The following is a 19,967-nucleotide window of genomic DNA, read 5'->3' on the forward strand; positions in this document are numbered from 1 at the left end:
CCTTTAAACAGCAACCAGGGCTGTAGGAAGAGGGCCCTCTCTGCATGAACTGTGAAAATGACCACTGCTCCAGCCTTGTGTGTTACACATTAGTTCATGGTTATAAACACTCTCAGTAGCACTAATTCCAGATAGTGTGAGAATAAATGTGCATTACTCTTTATTTCCCTCTACTTATATTCATAGCAGAAATCCTGACTGTTTCTTGCGATATATTTTTACAAGATTTTTAAAGAATTGTGCATTATCCTAAAGATATAAAACTTTTTAATGCCTACTGATGTATATTTATTACTACATGTTTTCTAGAATAAACTTTGAAAACTCTCCATCAATATAACAAAAATGCTATATTCTAAATCAAAAGTCAACAGCCTAGGAATGCATTGGCAACAAACACAACAAGGAGATAATGTCTTTGCTGTATTATGAGATCTTGCCTAGTTATAATAAAACTAGAGGCCTGGTGCACAAAATTTGTGCACTGGGGGGGAGGGGAGTCCCTCAGCCCGGCCTACACTCTTTCCAATCTGGGACCCCTCAGGGGATCCCTCTCGCAATCCGGGACTGCTGGCTCCTAACTGCTCACCTGCCTGCCTGCCTGATCACCCCTAACTTCCCTCCCCTGCTGGCCTGATCACCCCTAACTGCCCTATCCTGCTGGCCTGATCACCCCTAATCGCCACTGCCTCGGTCCCTGCCACCGTGGCTTTGTTCAGAAGGAGGACCAGACAACCGGAAGATGTTTAGTCAACCCGGTCTAATTAGCATACTACCCTTTTATTAGTATAGATGCCACTAAACTGTTAAAAATGAGAAAAATGAAAAAAGACATTTCTCAGGAAAATGACTTACAACCATATAAAAAGATCATCACATTTACTCATAATTAAGGAAGTACCGATTATAACAATGAAAATACACTAACTTTTCAAAATGTTCATTCTTCCACTCAACAAATGGTTGAATGCTTACTATGTGCAGAAACTGGATTAAAATATTTGCTAATATGCAGTGTTGGTGAGGTTTATGGGAAAAGGGTTCTATTATATCTATTGGATAGAGAATAATTTGACACAGATTTGTTGGAGGAGAATTTTTCAAGCTCATTAAAATATTGTGTGTCCTTTGATTAGAATTTATACTTGTAGTAGGAATCCAGCCTATAGATATACTCATAAAGCTGTGCAGAGCATATGATCATAATCCTTGCCATTAGTATACAATTGCTCACTCTACTTCTCCTCACATTTATGGACTTTAGTAGTGACTGTGGCTCAGGCATTGTACAATCTTAAAGCAACCATAACAGATAAGTACTGCAATGGTACTGAGGCTTGCATTTTCTTACTCAGCTGGCAAATGTGAAGCAGCCTGACATTAGAACACTACTCTTACTCCCACCTGAGTCCTCCTAGTGTGTACCAGCGTTATTTATAAAGGCGGAATCTGGAAACAATTAACCACCCATTAGTAGTGGCCTGATTAGTTGTGACCTGACTGCCTTTTAAGAAATAACATTAGAGGAATCATGTGCTAATAGAGAAAGAGCTATGATATTCACTGTTGGTAAAATGAAACGGGTTTAGAGCAGTATTGAAATGTGCCCTCTAGTGGAAAAACAAGATTGAGCGTGGGCATACACACACACACACACACACACACACACACACGCACGTCTGTATGTGGAAATCAATGTAAGGACACCTATGAAACTCAACCTCTGAGGAAAGACACTCAGTCTACTTGTATCTTATACGGAAACTGACCCTTAGTGAAACTAAGAAGTTCCCTACATCACATGACTGCTAACTACTGGATAGGTCACTCAAATCCCAGTCTGGTGCAGTAGAGCATGATCTCAGCCACTCAGCAAACCTCTCCTTTTACCCTGATGGTTTGGCAGACATCTATCTCTCTCATCGGGTGGAACTTGAAGGGAATGCAGTAGAGGTTGGCTCTGCAGACTCTGGAGCCTGGTTTCCCAGGGGTTGTCAGTACTGATTTGGTTTCCTTTTACAAGTTATTTCACTTCTCTGTGCCTCAGGTTACTAATATGTGCAAAGAGGCTAAAGTACCAGACTCATAAGCTATTTGAAAATTAAAATCAATGGTAATAAATATAAAACACTTAAAAGAAAACATGGCATTTAGAGAAATGCTAAATTTTAGTTATTAATAGTAGTAAAGGAAAAGAACTATATTCTAAACATCTGTTTTTACCCATAGGATGTAACACAGAGATTATAGTAATTATTCATTATAGATTCCCTGGATCTTAATCATCCAATGTCACAGTTCAAAACATTTTTTTTGCCACAATAGGAAATTGTATGTTTAACCATATACGAATTTGTTTTTGTGAGATCAAATCAGTCAAATATTGGCATTTCATATGACTCAGTTTAATTTATATGTTTTAATTATTTTAAGCTCCATTAAAAAGTGTGAATTTACTAATATAACCAATAAATCCAAATAATTTTAGATACTTTTATATTGATTATATGCATAATACATATATTTCCTCATATAGTATAAAATATATTATATAATAGAGAATGATATTTAATTCTCTCTGAAACTGGAAAACAATATTTATGAATTGTTTTCTTAATGCAGCATGCAATTGTCATGGGAAGGCAGAAGAATGCTATTATGATGAAAATGTTGCCAGAAGAAATTTGAGCTTAAATATACATGGAAAATACATTGGAGGTGGTGTGTGCATCAATTGTTCTCAAAACACTGCTGGTATAAACTGTGAGACATGTATTGATGGTTTCTTCAGAGCCAAAGGGGTAAAGTATGCTTTTTTTATGAAGTGTTATTTTTTTCATACAAAGGTGTACTATATAGAAAAATAATTCTGATAACTTCAAATTCTTAAAGATGACTGAAACATTTCATAATGGAAACATATAAATATTTGAAAATAAAATATAAAGCATTTCTATCTCTTCAGAAAGTGTGCCATATTTCAGTCAATCCCACCCCCAGACAAACTCTAATTTTTATTCTTATTTTTAGAACACAAATTAATTTTCCATCTTAATGAATGTCATAAAAATAAAATCACAAAGTAGATACACTGTGTGTCCTTTTTCGTTCATGCAACATAACACTTTTAAGATTTATTCATGTTATGTGCACAACTAATAATTTTTTAAAAATTGCTAGATAGTGTTCATTTGCATAAATGTACAATAATTTTTAATCCATCCCCCTGTTGGTGAATATTTGGGTCATTTCCAGTTTTAGGTTAGCTACTATAAAACTATTTTATATGTATTTTTGTGTTCATGCTTTTTTTACCCTGTGTAAATATCTACAAAAAGATGCTTGTTTCACAGAATAGGTATATGTTTTACTTTATAAGAAACTGCCAACATTTTGCCAAATTAGTAATAACATTGTACATGTTCACCAAAAATGTATGGAAGTTCCAGGTCTTCCATATCATCCCTTAATATTTGGTGCTATCTTTTAAAATTAGTTCTTTCAGTGGAAATGGGTGTAGTGGATGTGGCATGTGGATATTAGCCATCACTAAGCCATCCCCACCAATGCTTAGTCTCACAGCAGATCTATTGTGAATTCATAGCAGATCTCACTACAAATTTAATTTCCATTTTAAGTGTTAATTGGCTATTCCTATATCTTCTCTTATAAAGTGTCTGCTTATGTCAAGATTGGGGGATATCACTAATTTTGAACTATATTGTAATTTAAAAATAAAATAATTAGGAAGGTTTTATTAAGGAATATATCTGGAGAATATTAAGCAAATATTATTTTTGTTTGTGATCATGATACTGTGGTTATAAATGAAAGAGATGCATAGTGAAATGTGTAGGGATTAAAATACACTTTACTTGGGATATTCTTTAATAACGTCAGCAAAGGATAAGATCTGATGAAACTTACATAACAGAATCTTGATAGCTTGTTGAATAATTAATCTTGATATTATTAAATCTAAGTAATAAACATATGAGTTTATTGTGCTTCCTCTTTCCTTTTGTTTATCCACTTAGAAGAAATGAATTTTAGAAATTATAAACATATTAAAGGTAATTCCTTATATTATAATCTTCCCTATATAATTTATCACTGTGTATTATAATAGTTAATTTGTCATTAAAAGTTTGCTGAATTTAAAAATATTGGTGTTTTATTACACTTGATTAAAAGCATTTTAATACTTTTGTTAGGTATCACCAAATAATCCCAGACCGTGCCAGCCATGCCATTGTGATCCAGTTGGTTCTTTAAGTGAAGTCTGCGTCAAGGATGTAAAACATGCTCCCCGAGGTGAGAGCCATCACACAGAGTCATTGTTCGGATGAAACGACAACTAAAAGCCAAATATGATTTTTAGGAGAATATTTTACAGTAAATTTCATTCACGTAATAAAAATTTATTCTTATATCTCTCAAATTTCCCTCCAAGAAGCAGTTGTGTTTTTTTTTTAAAATATATTTTATTGATTTTTTAACAGCGAGGAAGGGAGAGGGATAGAGAGTTAGAAACATCGATGAGAGAGAAACATCGATCAGCTGCCTCCTGCACACTCCCTACAGGATATATGCCTGCAACCAAGGTACACGCCCTTGACCGGAATCGAACCTGGGACCCTTGAGTCCGCAGGCCGACGCTCTACCCACTGAGCCAAACCAGTTAGGGCCAAGAAGAAGTTTTTTATTCATCTCAATAATTAATTTTATGTTTCATTGTAATGCTTTAAAAGCAAGAGTTGAATAATTTGTTTTGCATTACATATGTACATACATATTTCTTTATGCATATACATCTTCTGTTAATCAAAATTCAGTGGTATAGGTCACTTTTTATGTCTTGTCATTTATTAGACTGTTTTGTAGCTTCTTTCATTTCTATCATGATATGACAGCATTCATTGAAGGATGTATATGCTATAATGGGGAGAGATTAGGAGAGATAAGATGGAAAACAAAATGTGTAGCTAAAAGTGTTCATAAAAAGTATTAGTCCTGATTTTATGAAGGCAAAGAGGCTGACACCAATTTAACCCAAATACTTTCTTTGAGGATTGAAGTTCATGATGAACTCCAAACATTAAGGCATCAAGTGGTATAATAACTCCTTGTTGTAAATGGTTGAGGAGCTACTGGAGAGGTTAAGTAGAAAGTTCATAGAATATATCTGGAACAGTTTCTTTATATTTTTATACTTCTCTTCTTTGAAAGACTAAGATAGATTATGGCTACAATATAGGTTTTTCCTACAAAGATTTTCAAGTTAAAAGACTGGCACAGTTTAGCTTAACTGCTTTCTTAAAAATCTGTAGGATTATCAATTTAAGCCATATAGTTTTAAATGCTAAAAGATTAAAAATATGATTGTTTTAATATTCAAATAGTGAATTACTAAGGTCATTTTATGGTCTCTTATCTTTTTATAGTCACAACTAACCCACATTATTTTCAGTAATATAACTTTCTCCCCTGATTTTAAAATGTGTATTATTGTTTAAAAGGTTATCAAAAATAAAAAAGTAGAAAAATAAATATGAAAGGCAGTGGTAATTCAGCACAGATGTTGTTATTAACATTTTTGTGTTAACTTTGCATAATGAGATTTCCCTGATATGTATTAAAAGTTTCTATGAAATTTAGTTTTAGGACCTGAACAATACACCATTATGAGTACAATAATATATACTCATAACGTATCCATTCAATGTTATATAGATATTAAGACCATTACTAATTTTTATTTATTATAACCAATGCTTTAATAAAGATCTTTGCATAAAATATTTTTGATTATTATAAAAACCATACATAATATGGTAAAAATTTAACAATAAGTAAAGGAATAAATAAATATCAATAGTGCCCTCTTCCACCTATTCATTCCAAGTCTCATTTCCAAATTTAACCACATTGAGCCTTTTCTCTTAGTAAGTTCTTTTGGAAGAATTTATCTTCCAAACACTATCTACCTAATATTCTTAACAGTATTTTTACTCACTGTTAAATATTGCCTATTGACTCTTCATCTTCAAAGACAAAGAAATGTCATCCACACCACATATTTTATTCATATATTTTTATTCTGTATGTCTTTTATGGAATCTTTATTATCTATAATAATAAAAGCATAATCTGCCAATTAGACCAGACGTCCTCCCGGATGACCTTCCGGTTGAAGCTGGACTGTGAGGGTCGAGCCCCTTGCATGAATTTCATGCATCGGGCCCCTAGTGTTAAAGGCTTAAATCTCTCTTTCATTATCTAGTAAATTTAGACACCATCTCTTGAGGTCATACCATGCAAGCTGAGAGAAAAACCCTTCCTACACTCTCCACTGATTTTCTAATAAATGTGGAAATGTCTGTCAATTTCATTTGTATGTTTTCAAGCTTTCTTAGTTATAATTGGCTCTAGACCAGCCGTGGGCAAACTACGGCCCGCGGGCCGGATCCAGCCCGTTTGAAACGAATAAAACTAAAACAAAAAAAAAGAGACCATACCCTTTTATGTAATGATGTTTACTTTGAATTTATATTAGTTCACACAAACACTCCATCCATGCTTTTGTTCCGGCCCTCCGGTCCAGTTTAAGAACCCATTGTGGCCCTCGAGTCAAAAAGTTTGCCCACCCCTGCTCTAGACCAATAGTTATTTCTTTTAATTTAAAAATTGAAATACAGTAATAGAAAATTATATTATAATTATGCACATGTTATTCAGTATAGACCTTTAAACATGTTAAATATATTTTATCTTCTGAATCTCTTAGTAGCACTCTGTTATCTATAACAGTCGGAATCTGCAGTTTTATTTTTCTGCTCCTATTCATTGGAGCCTTGTTTTCTTGTGTGTTTCATAAGTGTGTATGTTGTGTGTGAATACTATTGTGTATATTTTTTAACCTACCCATTTAGGAGCTTTGAATTTATATGGAATTCTCTGTTATGACCTCCTAACCTGAGTGGTACCTAGAATTTGTCCTTTGATTCATAAAACCATACTCCACATTCTAGCTTATCAGAATCAGTCAACTCCAGGAAAGATACTGACATAATGGCTGGAATTTTATTTTTTACTAGAGGCCCGGTGCACAAAAATTTGTGCACTGGGGGGGGGAGGGGGTCGCCCAGCCAGACCTGTGCCCTCTCGCAGTCTGGCAGTCTGGGACCCCTCGGGAGATAACGACCTGCTGGCTTAGGCCTGCTCCCGGGTGGCAGAGGGCATGCCCAATCCCTTGGTGCAGCCCCTGGTCAGGCTCAGAGCAGGGCCGATTGGGGAGTTGGGGCACCACCCCCTGTCATTCACAGAGCAGGGCGGATCGGGAGGTTGCGATGCCACCCTCAGTCATGCTCAGGGTGGGACCGATATGGGGGTTGGGGCACCGCCCCCTGTCACACTCAAGGCAGGGTCGATGGGGAGGTTGCGGCGCCACCCCCTGTCATGCACAGAGCAGGGCCGATCAGGGGGTTGGGGTGCTGCCCCCTGTCACTCACAGAGCAGGGCCGATCAGGGGGTTGGGGCGCTGCCCCCTGTCACTCACAGAGCAGGGCCCATCAGGGGTGTTGGGGCTCCGTACACTGTCACACACAGAGCAGGGTCGATCAGGGGGTTGGGGAGCTCCCCCCTGTCACGCACAGAGCAGGGCCCATCGGGGGTTGAGGAGCTCCCCCCGTCATGCACAGAGCAGGGCCGATCAGGGGGTTGAGGAGCTCCCCCCTGTCACTCACAGGGTAGGGCCGATAGGGGAGTTGGGGCACTGCCCCCTGTCACACACAGAGCAGGGCGGATCAGGGAATTGGGGCGCTGCACCCTGTCACACTCAGGGCAGGGCCAATGGGGAGGTTATGGCTCTACCCTGTCACACACAGAGCGAGGCATGTGGAGGAGGGGTGGGGCGCCACCCTCTATCACCCACAGAGCAGGGCCAATCATGGGGTTAGGGCGCCGCCACTGTCACACTCAGGGCAGGGCCGATGGAGAGGTTATGGCTCTACCCTGTCACACACAGAGCAGGGCCGGTTGGAAGGGGGGAGAGTTGGGGCTCTGCACCCTGTCACACACAGAGCATGGCCGATCGGGGCTTGGTGCGCCGCACCCTGTCAAACACAGAGCCGCAGGGTGATCAGGGGATTGGGGAGCTCCCCCCTATCAGGCACAGAGCAGGGCTGATCAGGGGGTTGGGGCGCCTTCCCCTGTCACAAACAGCAGGGCAGATAGGGAGGTTATGGCCCCGCCCCCTGTCACACACAGAGCCACAGGGCGATCAGGGGGTTGGGGAGCTCTCCCCTGTCACACACAGAGCCGCAGGGCGATCAGGGGACTGGGGAGCTCCCCCCTATCAGGCACAGAGCAGGGCTGATCAGGGGGTTGGGGTACCTTCCCCTGTCACGAACAGAGCAGGGTGGATAGGTAGGTTGTGGCCCCACCCCCTGTCACACACAGAGGCGCAGGGCAATCAGGGGGTTTGGGCGCTGCCCCCTGTCACACTGATCCGGGTGCTTGGAGCCTCGCTGCTCCACTGATCCCGATGCCGGGAGGCATATTACCCTTTTACTATATAGAATAGAGGCCTGGTGCATGGGTGGGGGCCGGCTGGATTACCCTGAAGGGTGTCCTGGATCAGGGTGAGGGTCCCCACTTGGGTGCCTGGCCAGTCTGGGTGAGGGGCTGAGGGCCGTTTTCAGGCTGGCGGGTGACTGAAGCTCCCAACTGCTCCTTTTTTTCTTTTTTCTTTTTTTCTATTCTGGGCCAGCTTTAGTTCTGAGGCCTCGCTGCTGAAAGCAGGTTTCTGGCCTTTACCTTCTGTATTTGATACAATGTTGCGGTCCGGCTGGCTGAAGCAAGTTTCTAGGGCCGATCAGGGTTTCTGAAAGCCGGTTTCTAGGGTTTTGTTTAGCTTCTATATTTGCAACATGGTTGCTTAGAGTTGCAGCTGAGAGGCCGGCAACTCAGGCGGGGAACTTTGGAGTCTGCCATCACTGGAGCAAGCAAGCCTCCCTGTTCGCTTCAGTGCATGGCTGCCGGCCGCCATCTTGGCTGACAGTTAATTTGCATAAGGATATGCTGATTAGCCAATGGGAAGGGTAGCGGTCGTATGCTAATTACCATGTTTCTCTTTTATTAGTGTAGATAGTTTCTAATCTCTAAGAGGGGTCTCTTTATTTCATAACAGCACAATCGTTTCTTGCTTTCTATCTATGTATCTACCTACCTACCTACCTACCTATCTATCTTTAATTTTATACTGCATTGTCAAGTGTTCTGAACAAAGGAAGGGGTCGTTAGACATCTAATTCATAGTATTTCCAGCAGCAAAGTTTAAGATAGATATTCGTTATTATATGGAGTACTTCTACACATAGTCTCAATGTCTGAAGACTTTAACATGAGATGTAAATATTAATTTTTTGGAATGCCTTTACATCCTGTATTGAAATTATCAGACTTCTTTTCCATTTGACCTATGGGTATGGTAAGTTAAAATAAATGTATTAATATTAAACATACTTATAATAAAATCATCTTGGTCACCACTGAATATTCTTTTAATGTACTTTAGGATTCAGTTTGGTTCACTCTGGTGTTTGTTGTATGTAAGATTCTCTCATCTGAATTTAATTGATAAATTGGTGTGGTTCTGACACCTGTCAGCTTTGTAAATTTAAACCATTCTCACTTTCCTCCTCTATTTTTTATCCCTCAAATATCCATTCCCATGAATGCATGTAGTCTTTTCTCAGTTGTACCATATGATATTGTACTTATGTTGTTGTTGTTACATTTTTGTCTTAAGTAGCATAATTTTACACTGAAGGTACTTTTCCATTTTGTGTTTGTCTGAAGGGTCTTATGAGTCAACAGATATACACACGTTACATATTCTTAATCTAGTGTCAACGGTCAGAGCTATGGAAATTCACCCATGATCATTGCAGTGGTTTTTCTGTAGCCTTAATTTTGGTAGATTCTATGATATTTTATCTTTTTAAAAATTTCTTAAATATTTTAAACAAATACTTAGAAAATGCTATGTGTGCAAATTATAGCCAGCTTTTAATTAAATCTTATATTCTTTGTTTTTTTTTATTATTCTTTTGGGATGTACATCATGAATTTTATTTTTGTGTGAAAATAGACTTGTAAAGGCTACTATAATTAAAACTGGAGGGGCTAAATTATATATTTTTCTTAAAAAGTTGATATGTGGCCCAGCTATCATGGCTCAGTGGTTGAGCATCTACCTATGAACCAGGAGCTCATGGTTCGATTCCAGGTCAAGGCACATGCCCGGGTTGTGGGCTTCATCCCCAGTGTGGGGTGTCCAGGAGGCAGCCTATCAATTATTCTCTCTCATCATTGATGTTTCTATCTCTTTCTCTCTCTCTCCTCCTCTCTGAAATCAATAAAATATACTTTTTAAAAATTTTAAGAAAAAACAATTGAGATGTGGCTCATCTTCTCTTAGGTCTGGAACCTGGGTCCTGTCATTGCAAACCTGGCTTTGGAGGGGAGAGATGTGATCGCTGTGTCAAGGGCTACACTGGCTACCCAGACTGCAAACCCTGTAACTGCAGTGGTGAAGGAAGTGCAAATGAGGACCCTTGTTTTGGACCCTGTAACTGCAAGGTACATTGTTTATTCCAGTAACGTCCCACTGTCAAAACAGAAGGTCATGTTCCTTGGCTTCTCTGATATGTCTGCTGGCATTAAGCAATTGTTACAATTTCCCCAGTACATATCCACTACCTGTTCTGTATGTGGCCCTCTTGTAAGTGTCTTTAGGTACATGGTTCACTGCAGCAAGACACCTGCCATGTCTAAAACCCATAGATACAGAGAGGACAACTCACCTTAAGAATCAGTGTCATTTTATAGCAAAAACAAAACAAAACAACGTTTTGCCCATCACCGATCTAGTGTAATTTCCAACGATACAGCACTAAAAGTAGCAGCCCTTTAAAACTATAGCATACTCAAATCTACTCTAGCTTTGTCTCTAATTCTGAAAATAATTCTGTCTAGGGTTTCATTTTGGATTTTTAATCTTCTGAAGTTTGATCCCAGATAGGTCTGAAAATACCATCTTCAAACTCTTTCGTTTAATTACTAAAAATGTAAGAAGCCCTAGTGGAATTGACTAAAGGCTCAATATTTCCTCCCAAGAGAACTTTCAGAAATGCAACTTTATTTGTTGTACATGCTCAGCTAATAGTTCATCATGTTAACACCAAAGGGTGAATTACACCTGCAGCTCATACACATAGAGGAAACTTAGAGATATGGATGAGTCTTAAATGACAAAACTGATTTCCCTTAGCTATAGTAATCAGTACCAAATGTTTAGATCAGACAGTGTTAGCTAAATTAGCTGAGAAAATGAAAACGTAGCATGCCATACTGATGTAGAAATTTTTTTCTTTTTTTGTTCTATATTTTTTTCTTTGTTCTCAATCATAGTTAGAACCTTATTAATATACTAGAGGCCCGGTGCACAAAAATTTGTGCACTCGGGGGGCGGGGGAGAGGGGGTCCCTCAGCCCTGCCTGTGCCCTCTCGCAGTCTGGGACCCCTCAGTAGATAATGACCTGCTGGCTTAGGCCTGCTCCTGGGTGGCAGAGGGGAGGCCCAATCCCTAGGTGCAGCCCCTGGTCGGGCTCAGAGCAGGGCCGATTGGGGAGTTGGGGTGCCGCCCCCTGTCATGCACAGAGCAGGGCGGATGGGGAGGTTGCGGCGCCACCCCCTGCCACTCACAGAGCAGGGCCGATCAGGGCGTTGGGGCGCTGCCCGCTGTCACACACAGAGCAGGGACCATCAGGGGGTTGGGGCACTGCCCCCTGTCACACACAGAGCAGGGACCATCAGGGGTTTGAGGAGCTCCCCCCTGTCATGCACAGAGCAGGGCCGATCAGGGGGTTGAGGAGCTCCCCCTGTCACATACAGAGCAGGGCCGATCAGGGGGTTGGGGAGCTCCCCCTGTCACATACAGAGCAGGGCCCGTAGTTGAAGTGCCATACCCTGTCACACTCAGGGCAGGGCCGATGGGGAGGTATGGCTCTACCCCGTCTCACATAGAGCAGGGCCCGTGGGGGGGTTGGGGCGCCGCCACTGTCACACACACAGCCGCAGGGCAATCAGGGGGTTGGGGCGCTGCCCTCTATCACCCACAAAGCAGGGCTGATCAGGGGGTTGGGGCACTGCCCCCTGTCACACACAGAGCCGCAGGGCAATCAGGGGGTTTGGGCGCTGCCCCCTGTCACGCTGATCCCGGTGCCGGGAGGCCTCGCGGCTCCGCTGATCCCGCCCGGCAGGGTCACAGATCCGGGGCCCAGACAGCAGACAGCCTTGCCTGCTGCCACCTGCCTTCAGTATGCAAATTAGCCACCATCTTGTTGCTTCAGGGTGGGGGTCCCCTCTGGGGTGCCTGGCCAGTCTGGGTGAGGGGCTGAGGGCTGCTTTCAGGCTGGCGGGCAACTGGAGCTCCAAACAGCTCCTTTTTTTTCTTTTTTTTTTATTCTGGCATTTATTTACCTTCTATGGCTGTCACTGGAGCTGAGAGCCGGCTTTCTCTCTGAGGCTCGGCTGAAAGCAGGTTTCTGGCCTTTGTTTTCTGTATTCGAAACAATGTTGCGACTCCAGCTCTGAGATCCTGGCTGACTGACAGGAGCTTTCTGGAGTTTTGTTTATCTTCTATAAATGTTACTATGTTTCCAACTGAAGCTCAGAGGCCGGCGGGGAACGTTGGAGTCCACAGCAAGCAAGCCTCCTGTTAGCTTCCAGCTGCCTGGCTGCCGGCCGCCATCTTGGCTGACAGTTAATTTGCATAAGGATATGCTCATTAGCCAATGGGAAGGGTAGCGGTCGTACGCTAATTACCATGTTTCTCTTTTATTAGTGTAGATTTCCTTTATTAATTCAGTAGTCTTATCTAAGCAGTATGTATGATATGATTAGTGATATATATACATGTGTATACAAACATTAACCATAACACAATAAATAAATATTAGTATTAATGTTAAGTGTATATTCTTGGAACAAGAATATCTAAAATATTAAGCTAAATATTATAATAGTTACATAGTAGGTATATGTTATATATCAGGGGTGATTTAGGTACTTACCTTGGACAGTAAACAGGCAGACGTCCACAATTCATGTTAAAGAATTGTCATATATTGCAACATAATACATTTTCTAGATCCAGTACATTTCATTCAGATATTACCTGATATGTAAAAAATTGCTCAAGTAGACGCAGAAAGCAGCAGTCTGCAGGTGATGGCTTTTTAAAGACACCTCCCCTCCTCATCCTCTATGTCTTTTGGAAGAATCTTATGGGCTCCTAGTAAATCTTCTCTAATTACAAAATTATACCCTGTGTGTGCTTTATTCCTTTTCCAAAACTCCATGAAAATCTTGAATCTTTATCATTTGCTCAAATAAAAGACAGGCCAAGTTCAGTGTAAAATGGAAGATAAACTTCCCCAGTTTCTAGAAGATAGGGAATCAAACTGGGGCGGGGGGGGGGGGGGGGGGTGGGGTGGGGGAGAAAGGAATGTTTTTAAACACCTGCCATTTATACAGTGGAGATGTGTGGAATTGGCAGGGAAAGAGTAACATGAGTGAGGGAGGCAGGCCTCATTTGGTTCATTCTCTTGGGTAACTGCAGTGAGAAAGGTTAGAGCAAGAGGGCTGCAGCCATTAGCAGAGCAATGAGGGAAAGCTCCTGAGCCCCTGCCTGCGCTCTGCCTGCCTCCGTATTGTACGGAGAGTGATTACAACCCTAATAGGAAAAATGCCTCCTACAAAGACACTTGAAGCTCTACACAGATAATTAAAGCACAAAAATAAATAGCGATTAAGAAATCATAAAAGAGAAGGAAAAATGAAGTAATTATGATTAGTTATATGTGTACATGTGTATACAAACACTAACCATAACACAATAAATAGTTGCCCTTCAACTGTATGATATTTTAAATAGATGAATATAAGCTCATACAAACTAATTTTTTAGAATAAAAACTTGCAGAAAAAAACTAATTTCATTAAATATCTACATAATTTTAATAACCACAAATTATATGCATACAGCAAAAGAATTATATCACAATATTTGTGCATCTAATATGCTATAATTAAGTGGCTATAGCCTCTTATTAACAAGAAAAATAAATACCCAAATGTTCAACAAAATACTCATATAATTAAAATACTGAAAAGACATTAAAGTAGACTGAAATGTGGTATAGCTCATTCTGTTTCACAAAAACATGATCTGGCATAGGTGTCGAATGATTATATAAAACAACATGGGTCAAATGCTACTTAATAGGCAAAACTTTATTGAGAAGCTAAGATACTGGAGACTTAAATTAAAATAAAATAATATCCGTATAAGTGTTTATCTCCAAAAATATTAAAATAAATTTACTGGATTGACAAAAGTTGCCCATTTGAAATGCAGAGGAAGAGAATATATTAGACCCCATTTTGTTCAAAGTCTAAACAACTTTTTAGAAATGTATTAAGTTTAGGTTAATACAATCGACTCTTGAATAATACAGGGGCTAGGGGCATTGACCCCCACATGGTTGAAAATTCATGTCTAACTTTGAGTCCCCCCAAAATTAACTATAGTTATCCCTTAGTATCTGTAATATATTGGTTCCAGAAACCCAGCTAATACCAAAATCTACAGACTCAGTACAAAGAAGTAATAAAATAACAGATAAAGGAGAGAGAAATCTCTTAATGAGTAAAGTGGCATTTGATCTGGAAGCTACAAACTCTCACTATCATTATTAGATTTTTAAGATCAATTATTTTCACATTTGTGCTTTACAAACTGAGTTGGATGGTGACAAGTTATAAGATCTGATATTTGCCCTTGAAGACCTTATAATATAAATGACAATAAAATGGTGCAACAATGATCATCTTACTGTTTGTATTTATTTATTTATGTTAGCAAATGACCTCTGGTAGGCATTCTTACATCTGGAAAATTACAATTGGAGAGAATAAGGCTGCAGCAGCCTATTTTATTCCTATCATGCAACCCTTGCAATACATCTTTTTCCTTCTACTTTCTGGCCTTTGTTTTATATTTCCTTGAGAGGGATGGGGACTGTGGTGATGAATTTGGTGTTAGATAACAAAGCATGTACTCAGTACATTCTTCTGCTTGTATTATCCTTATTTACCGATACTTGCACTTCCTTTTTTGTACAGTCCTCTTGAGGACATTTTCATATTCTCTCTGGCATCTCCTATAATGCCTTGTATTAGCAGCTCAGCTCTGATTTGATGAATGAATAATAATAGAGAATAAAGGGACTGTGAAAAATAATGGGGGAAAAATTTACTAATAATTTGACATCGATACCAAAGGAAATTGCTCAAAGAACCTACCCATAAAGCAGAAAGTTCACCCTTGCAAATTTAAATCCTTGTATCAAGAGGATTTTCCAAGAGTGAATCATGAACACAATCTGGGGATGTTTCATGGATGACAGTTGTTGATGAGTCACAGAGAAGTTTTGAAAAAGCAATTATCCACCTGGGAATCCATAAAAAGAATTGAGACCCAAGCTGCCAAAGTCATTAGCAAACTAGGTGGGAAACCTTTGTTTCTCTAAATGTGCAATAAAAATCCTGTCTGCTATGCTTTTGTGTTTGAATTGTGTCACTCTAAAACATCTAAAATATATTATCAAACTGTAATGTTAACTAGTAATCACTGTTTTAAAACTATTTTTTCCAAAGAAATTTTGGAAACACAATCCTAAAATAAGAAATTGTTTCGATATATATTCTCTCCAGGGAGGTTGTAAAATGAAATAAGAAGCAGAACCTGATATAACTAATTAATTCTATAAATGTTGAGACATGTCCAAAAGCAGAGATTGAATGCGCTAAGCAGATTTTCACTTTCCTACCAGCTTCAAAAGGCACTTGAACGAGGGCGTTAAGACAGATATGTAATTAGGTACCACATCCACCATATTTGCTATTTAGTTTTGGCTTAACATTTGTCTGTGATAGAGCCTGAGGAACAAAAGGACCAAGCACTTTTCAATTGAATGATTCTCTCAATCTGATTAGGAGCTGCCACTCATTAAAGAAAGAATATGGTACAGACTCAGGACTGAAAAAGTAGAAATCTAGAGACTTAATGCTGTGACTTTTAGCTGACTGCTTTGCGATTGTGTGTGAGGTTGTGAGGTCTATACAAATCTTATGAGTTGATGATTACGTGTGAAGAAGGGTGCAGTGAATGGGGTATGGGAAGGTAGAATAGGATTAGCTTGAGGACTTTTAACAGGGTCTAAAATATTTTGCCTCAAAGATTGTCATAATAAACAAAGCAAAACTACCACTTGTCTAACTTGTTGTATGGGCGCAGGCATCCTGTTATCTTCACCATGGTGTGTTGGGGGTCCCCAAGACCACACTCATTTTCAGTGATACACTGGAAAGACTTACAGAACTTTGAAAAGCTATTATATTCATGGTTTTGCTTTATCAAGTGTAAGGACACAGATTAAAATCAGCAAAGGCAAATGGTGTGTAGGGAAGAGTTCAGGAGAGGCCAAGCGCAGACTTCATGTATCCTCTCCTAGGAGAATAGTACAGAGTGCTTAATTCTCCCAGCCGCAATGTGTGGTACACCTGTGAAGTGTTGCCAACCAAGGAAACCCACCCAAATCTGGTGACCAGAGTTTTTTGTTTGTTTGTTTGTTTTTGGAGTGGGGTTAGTCATGTAGATATGGAGCACTCTTATGATTGACCTTAACTATTCAGTCTCCAACCCCCCCAGAGGTCAAATTGATACAATGTGGCCAAGACCTCAGGCATTCATCATAAATCACATTGTTTGCATAAAATATCTGCTGTGACCCCTGACCCCAGGTATAAAAAGACACTCTTTTCAGGCAGGATATTCTAGGTTACCTTCCAGGAACTGGTCAAGGGACAGTCTTTCAGTTTGGATTGTGAGGGTTTGAGCAGTTCAAGCCTGCTGCATTAACCCCTTCCTGCACCAGGTGGTAATGAAAGATTTCCTTGTTCCAGTGTCTCACATTTCATGGACATTTTACCTCCTACCATCAACTTAAGTATCTCAAGTATAGTTCTGTTGATTTATCTCCTGCTGGATAATCTTTAATGATTTACCAGTTGCTAAGGGGAAAAAAGCCATATCTCTTAGGGTAGCCTTAAAGTTCACTATATGAGGTCAGAGACCCTGGAACCCAAGTGAAAAGTGAAGTTTTCTAGCACATAGGAAATATTTAATACATGTGTTATGAAAAAAATAAATAATTAATGAATCTTCTAATCTTTGCATTATTTCTTGTTCCCAATATCTTTGCTAGCATGGCTCTCTCATTCTATCTCCTGCTACAGATTGAATTCATTAACCATGTTTCAAGGTTTTGTCCTAAAGCCTTCTCGAGCCTTCCTAGCAGGCATGAGTCTCTTCTCCTCTGTTTTTCCCTAATTTAATTTATTTCTGAGATGCACTTATCATGGCCCACCTTGCATTATAGTTGATTATGAGTGTACTTTTTTTTACCCAACTCTAGATGTTGGCTTTTAAATACAGGACCTTGACCCACCATTCTTTACAGTTCCTAGAATTCCTACCCTAATGTGTTGCTTCAATCCATTAGATGCAATTGAATGTTGCAATTATTTAATCATAATTTTTTCAAGCTCATATTGCCAGGCTAAAATGGGGCTAAGGAAAATGTAACTACTGTCCAAAAATGTCTTGTTGTTGAACTCAGTCTGAATTTCAGAAAGACGGTATTACAAGCTTTCAAATTAGAGTAAATGAAAGGTACATTAGACCAAAAACATAAGAACACAGTGTACAAAACAGCTGTACTGTGTCCTCAACGGGCTAAGCTAAATTAGAATTATAAATATGTTTCATCTTTCCTGCCTGTGTACTCTTCTGAAGATGCTTTTAACTTCAGGGCTTTGGGGATTTACAGGTCTGAAATTAGTTTGATCAGTTTTGCTGACATCTATTATCTCAAAATATCTGAAATTATAAGTAAGCACTAGCAAGAATTTCAATGAAAAGGATGCTAAAATTTGACCCGCAACATAGGTCCAGAGACACCCTTTGTTTAGGCTCCAGCAGTGTAGGGGTGCATTTCTCAAGAATCACAAGGAAATAAAGCTTAAAAGCTAATAGTGATAGATTTTACTCCATATAAAGACAGTATGTACAGTGTCACTGCCTTCCATTGTTCTTTGATTTCATTCATAATGTTGTTGTTTTTCTTATATACATGTTTGTACAGATTTTGTTAGGTCTATATCTAAATGGCAACTTTATAAAATATAGCTAATGCAAACAATGTGAATCTACTTTGATATCCATTCTCTCGAGAAGGAAATTGCATGGTTGGGGTTTTGAAGGTTGAGGTGGTAAGTGGGTCATAGAAATTAAGAGTCCAAAAGTTAATTTCAAATAAATTATTCTCTCAGATACAAGGAGAACCTCTTTATTTGCTTATTCTTTATCTCTTTTTTCATGTTATTCTTGCCTCTTTTATTTTTGGTCTTATGTTATCAGACTTTATCATCCCTATCTTCTGCCCAACTTGGTTTATTATCAAATATTTTTATTAAACATCCACTATGTGCATAACATTTTACTATGCATGGAAAACACAACCACTAAAAGATTAATTTAAACTTAATAAAAATTTATTAAGCTGATGTTCAGTATTCTACCAGGAACACTGCCATTTCCTAGTACTCAAAGGTATATAGGATAGGGTTTCTACCTCTGGACAGATTATGGTATATAGCTGGAGAGAGTGATCTGAGAAGAAATAGCTATGCTTCTTCTGTGGTTATAATAGAGCCGTGTATAAAGGGCTATGAAAACAGTTGAGTGAGAAGTTCTCTAAGGAAAAGGAAAGTTTCTGAATTGAGGTAATAAGGGAATTCAAGGAAAAGGAAAAATGTGGAGCAAATGCATGTATAAGGGATATTAAGAATCTGTTTCCTGGCCCTGACTGGTTTGGCTCAGTGGATAGAGCGTCGGCCTGCAGACTGAGAGGTCCCAGTTTGATTCCAGTCAAGGGCATGTACCTTGGTTGTGGCACATCCCCAGTAGGAGGTGTGCAGGAGGCAGCTGATTGATGTTTCTCTCTCATCGATGTTTCTAACTCTCTATCCCTCTCCCTTCCTCTCTGTAAAAAATCAATAATATATATATATATTTTTAAAAAGAATCTGTTTCCTGGAAAGCAAGGAGCCTTCATTTAGAAGTTATTAGTCAAGTTTAACCACTCTTTAAATTGAAAGATTGCACCCTTCCCAGTTTTTCATCACATAGCTTTCCGTAGGCTGAGTCCACAGTATAGACTCCCCCATAAACAGATAACTTCTCAGTATACTTGGACTAGGATTAATGGAACCATTTGGGAGAGCAGTCACCAAATGAGAATTATTTTTCCCCATAATATCACCATATGATTAACTGGCTATATACCATTGTATTAAAGTTAACACTGTGAAAATTAAGCAGGGAAAACTTTCCTCCTTTTCTACTTAGTCTCACCAGGGTAATACTATGACTGTTTGCCCCACTTTCTCTACCTGCCATGTTCTTATAGTCCCTTAAATGTATGTACTTTTAGTATATAATGTGAAAAGCATTTTATCACCTGTAAAATATCAATGTTGTGTTATACGTCCATGTATTATTTCAATGCCTTTAATTTTGTCACATATCATGTGTTCTAAGATAAAGTAGTTCAACAATGGACAATAATGAACCAAACAGATTTTAGTCAGTTTAACTAATTGCAGTATGTATCATAGTATTTACTGCACATTGGTGACATACAGGAAGATAAAAATTGTAACTTTTACTACAGCAGATTAGTGTCCAAAATTCTTTCCCATCTGTGCAATTAGAA

General features: G+C 39.2%; 1 protein-coding gene across 1 annotated transcript in view; it reads left to right on the top strand.

Annotated features, from left to right (window-relative positions):
* Positions 1-19,967, top strand: part of LAMA2 (laminin subunit alpha 2) — a 472,106-nt gene that overhangs the window by 190,376 nt on the left and 261,763 nt on the right. Inside the window, exons 8-10 of the mRNA XM_070417672.1 lie at positions 2,623-2,801; positions 4,215-4,314; positions 10,484-10,644. Coding sequence (XP_070273773.1) covers positions 2,623-2,801; positions 4,215-4,314; positions 10,484-10,644 — 440 coding nt within the window. The remainder of the gene's footprint in view (positions 1-2,622; positions 2,802-4,214; positions 4,315-10,483; positions 10,645-19,967) is intronic.

Source organism: Myotis yumanensis, unplaced genomic scaffold (assembly GCF_028538775.1).
Source record: "Myotis yumanensis isolate MYYU_CA2020_CCGP unplaced genomic scaffold, mMyoYum1.0.hap1 SCAF_6, whole genome shotgun sequence".
Taxonomy (NCBI): domain Eukaryota; kingdom Metazoa; phylum Chordata; class Mammalia; order Chiroptera; family Vespertilionidae; genus Myotis; species Myotis yumanensis.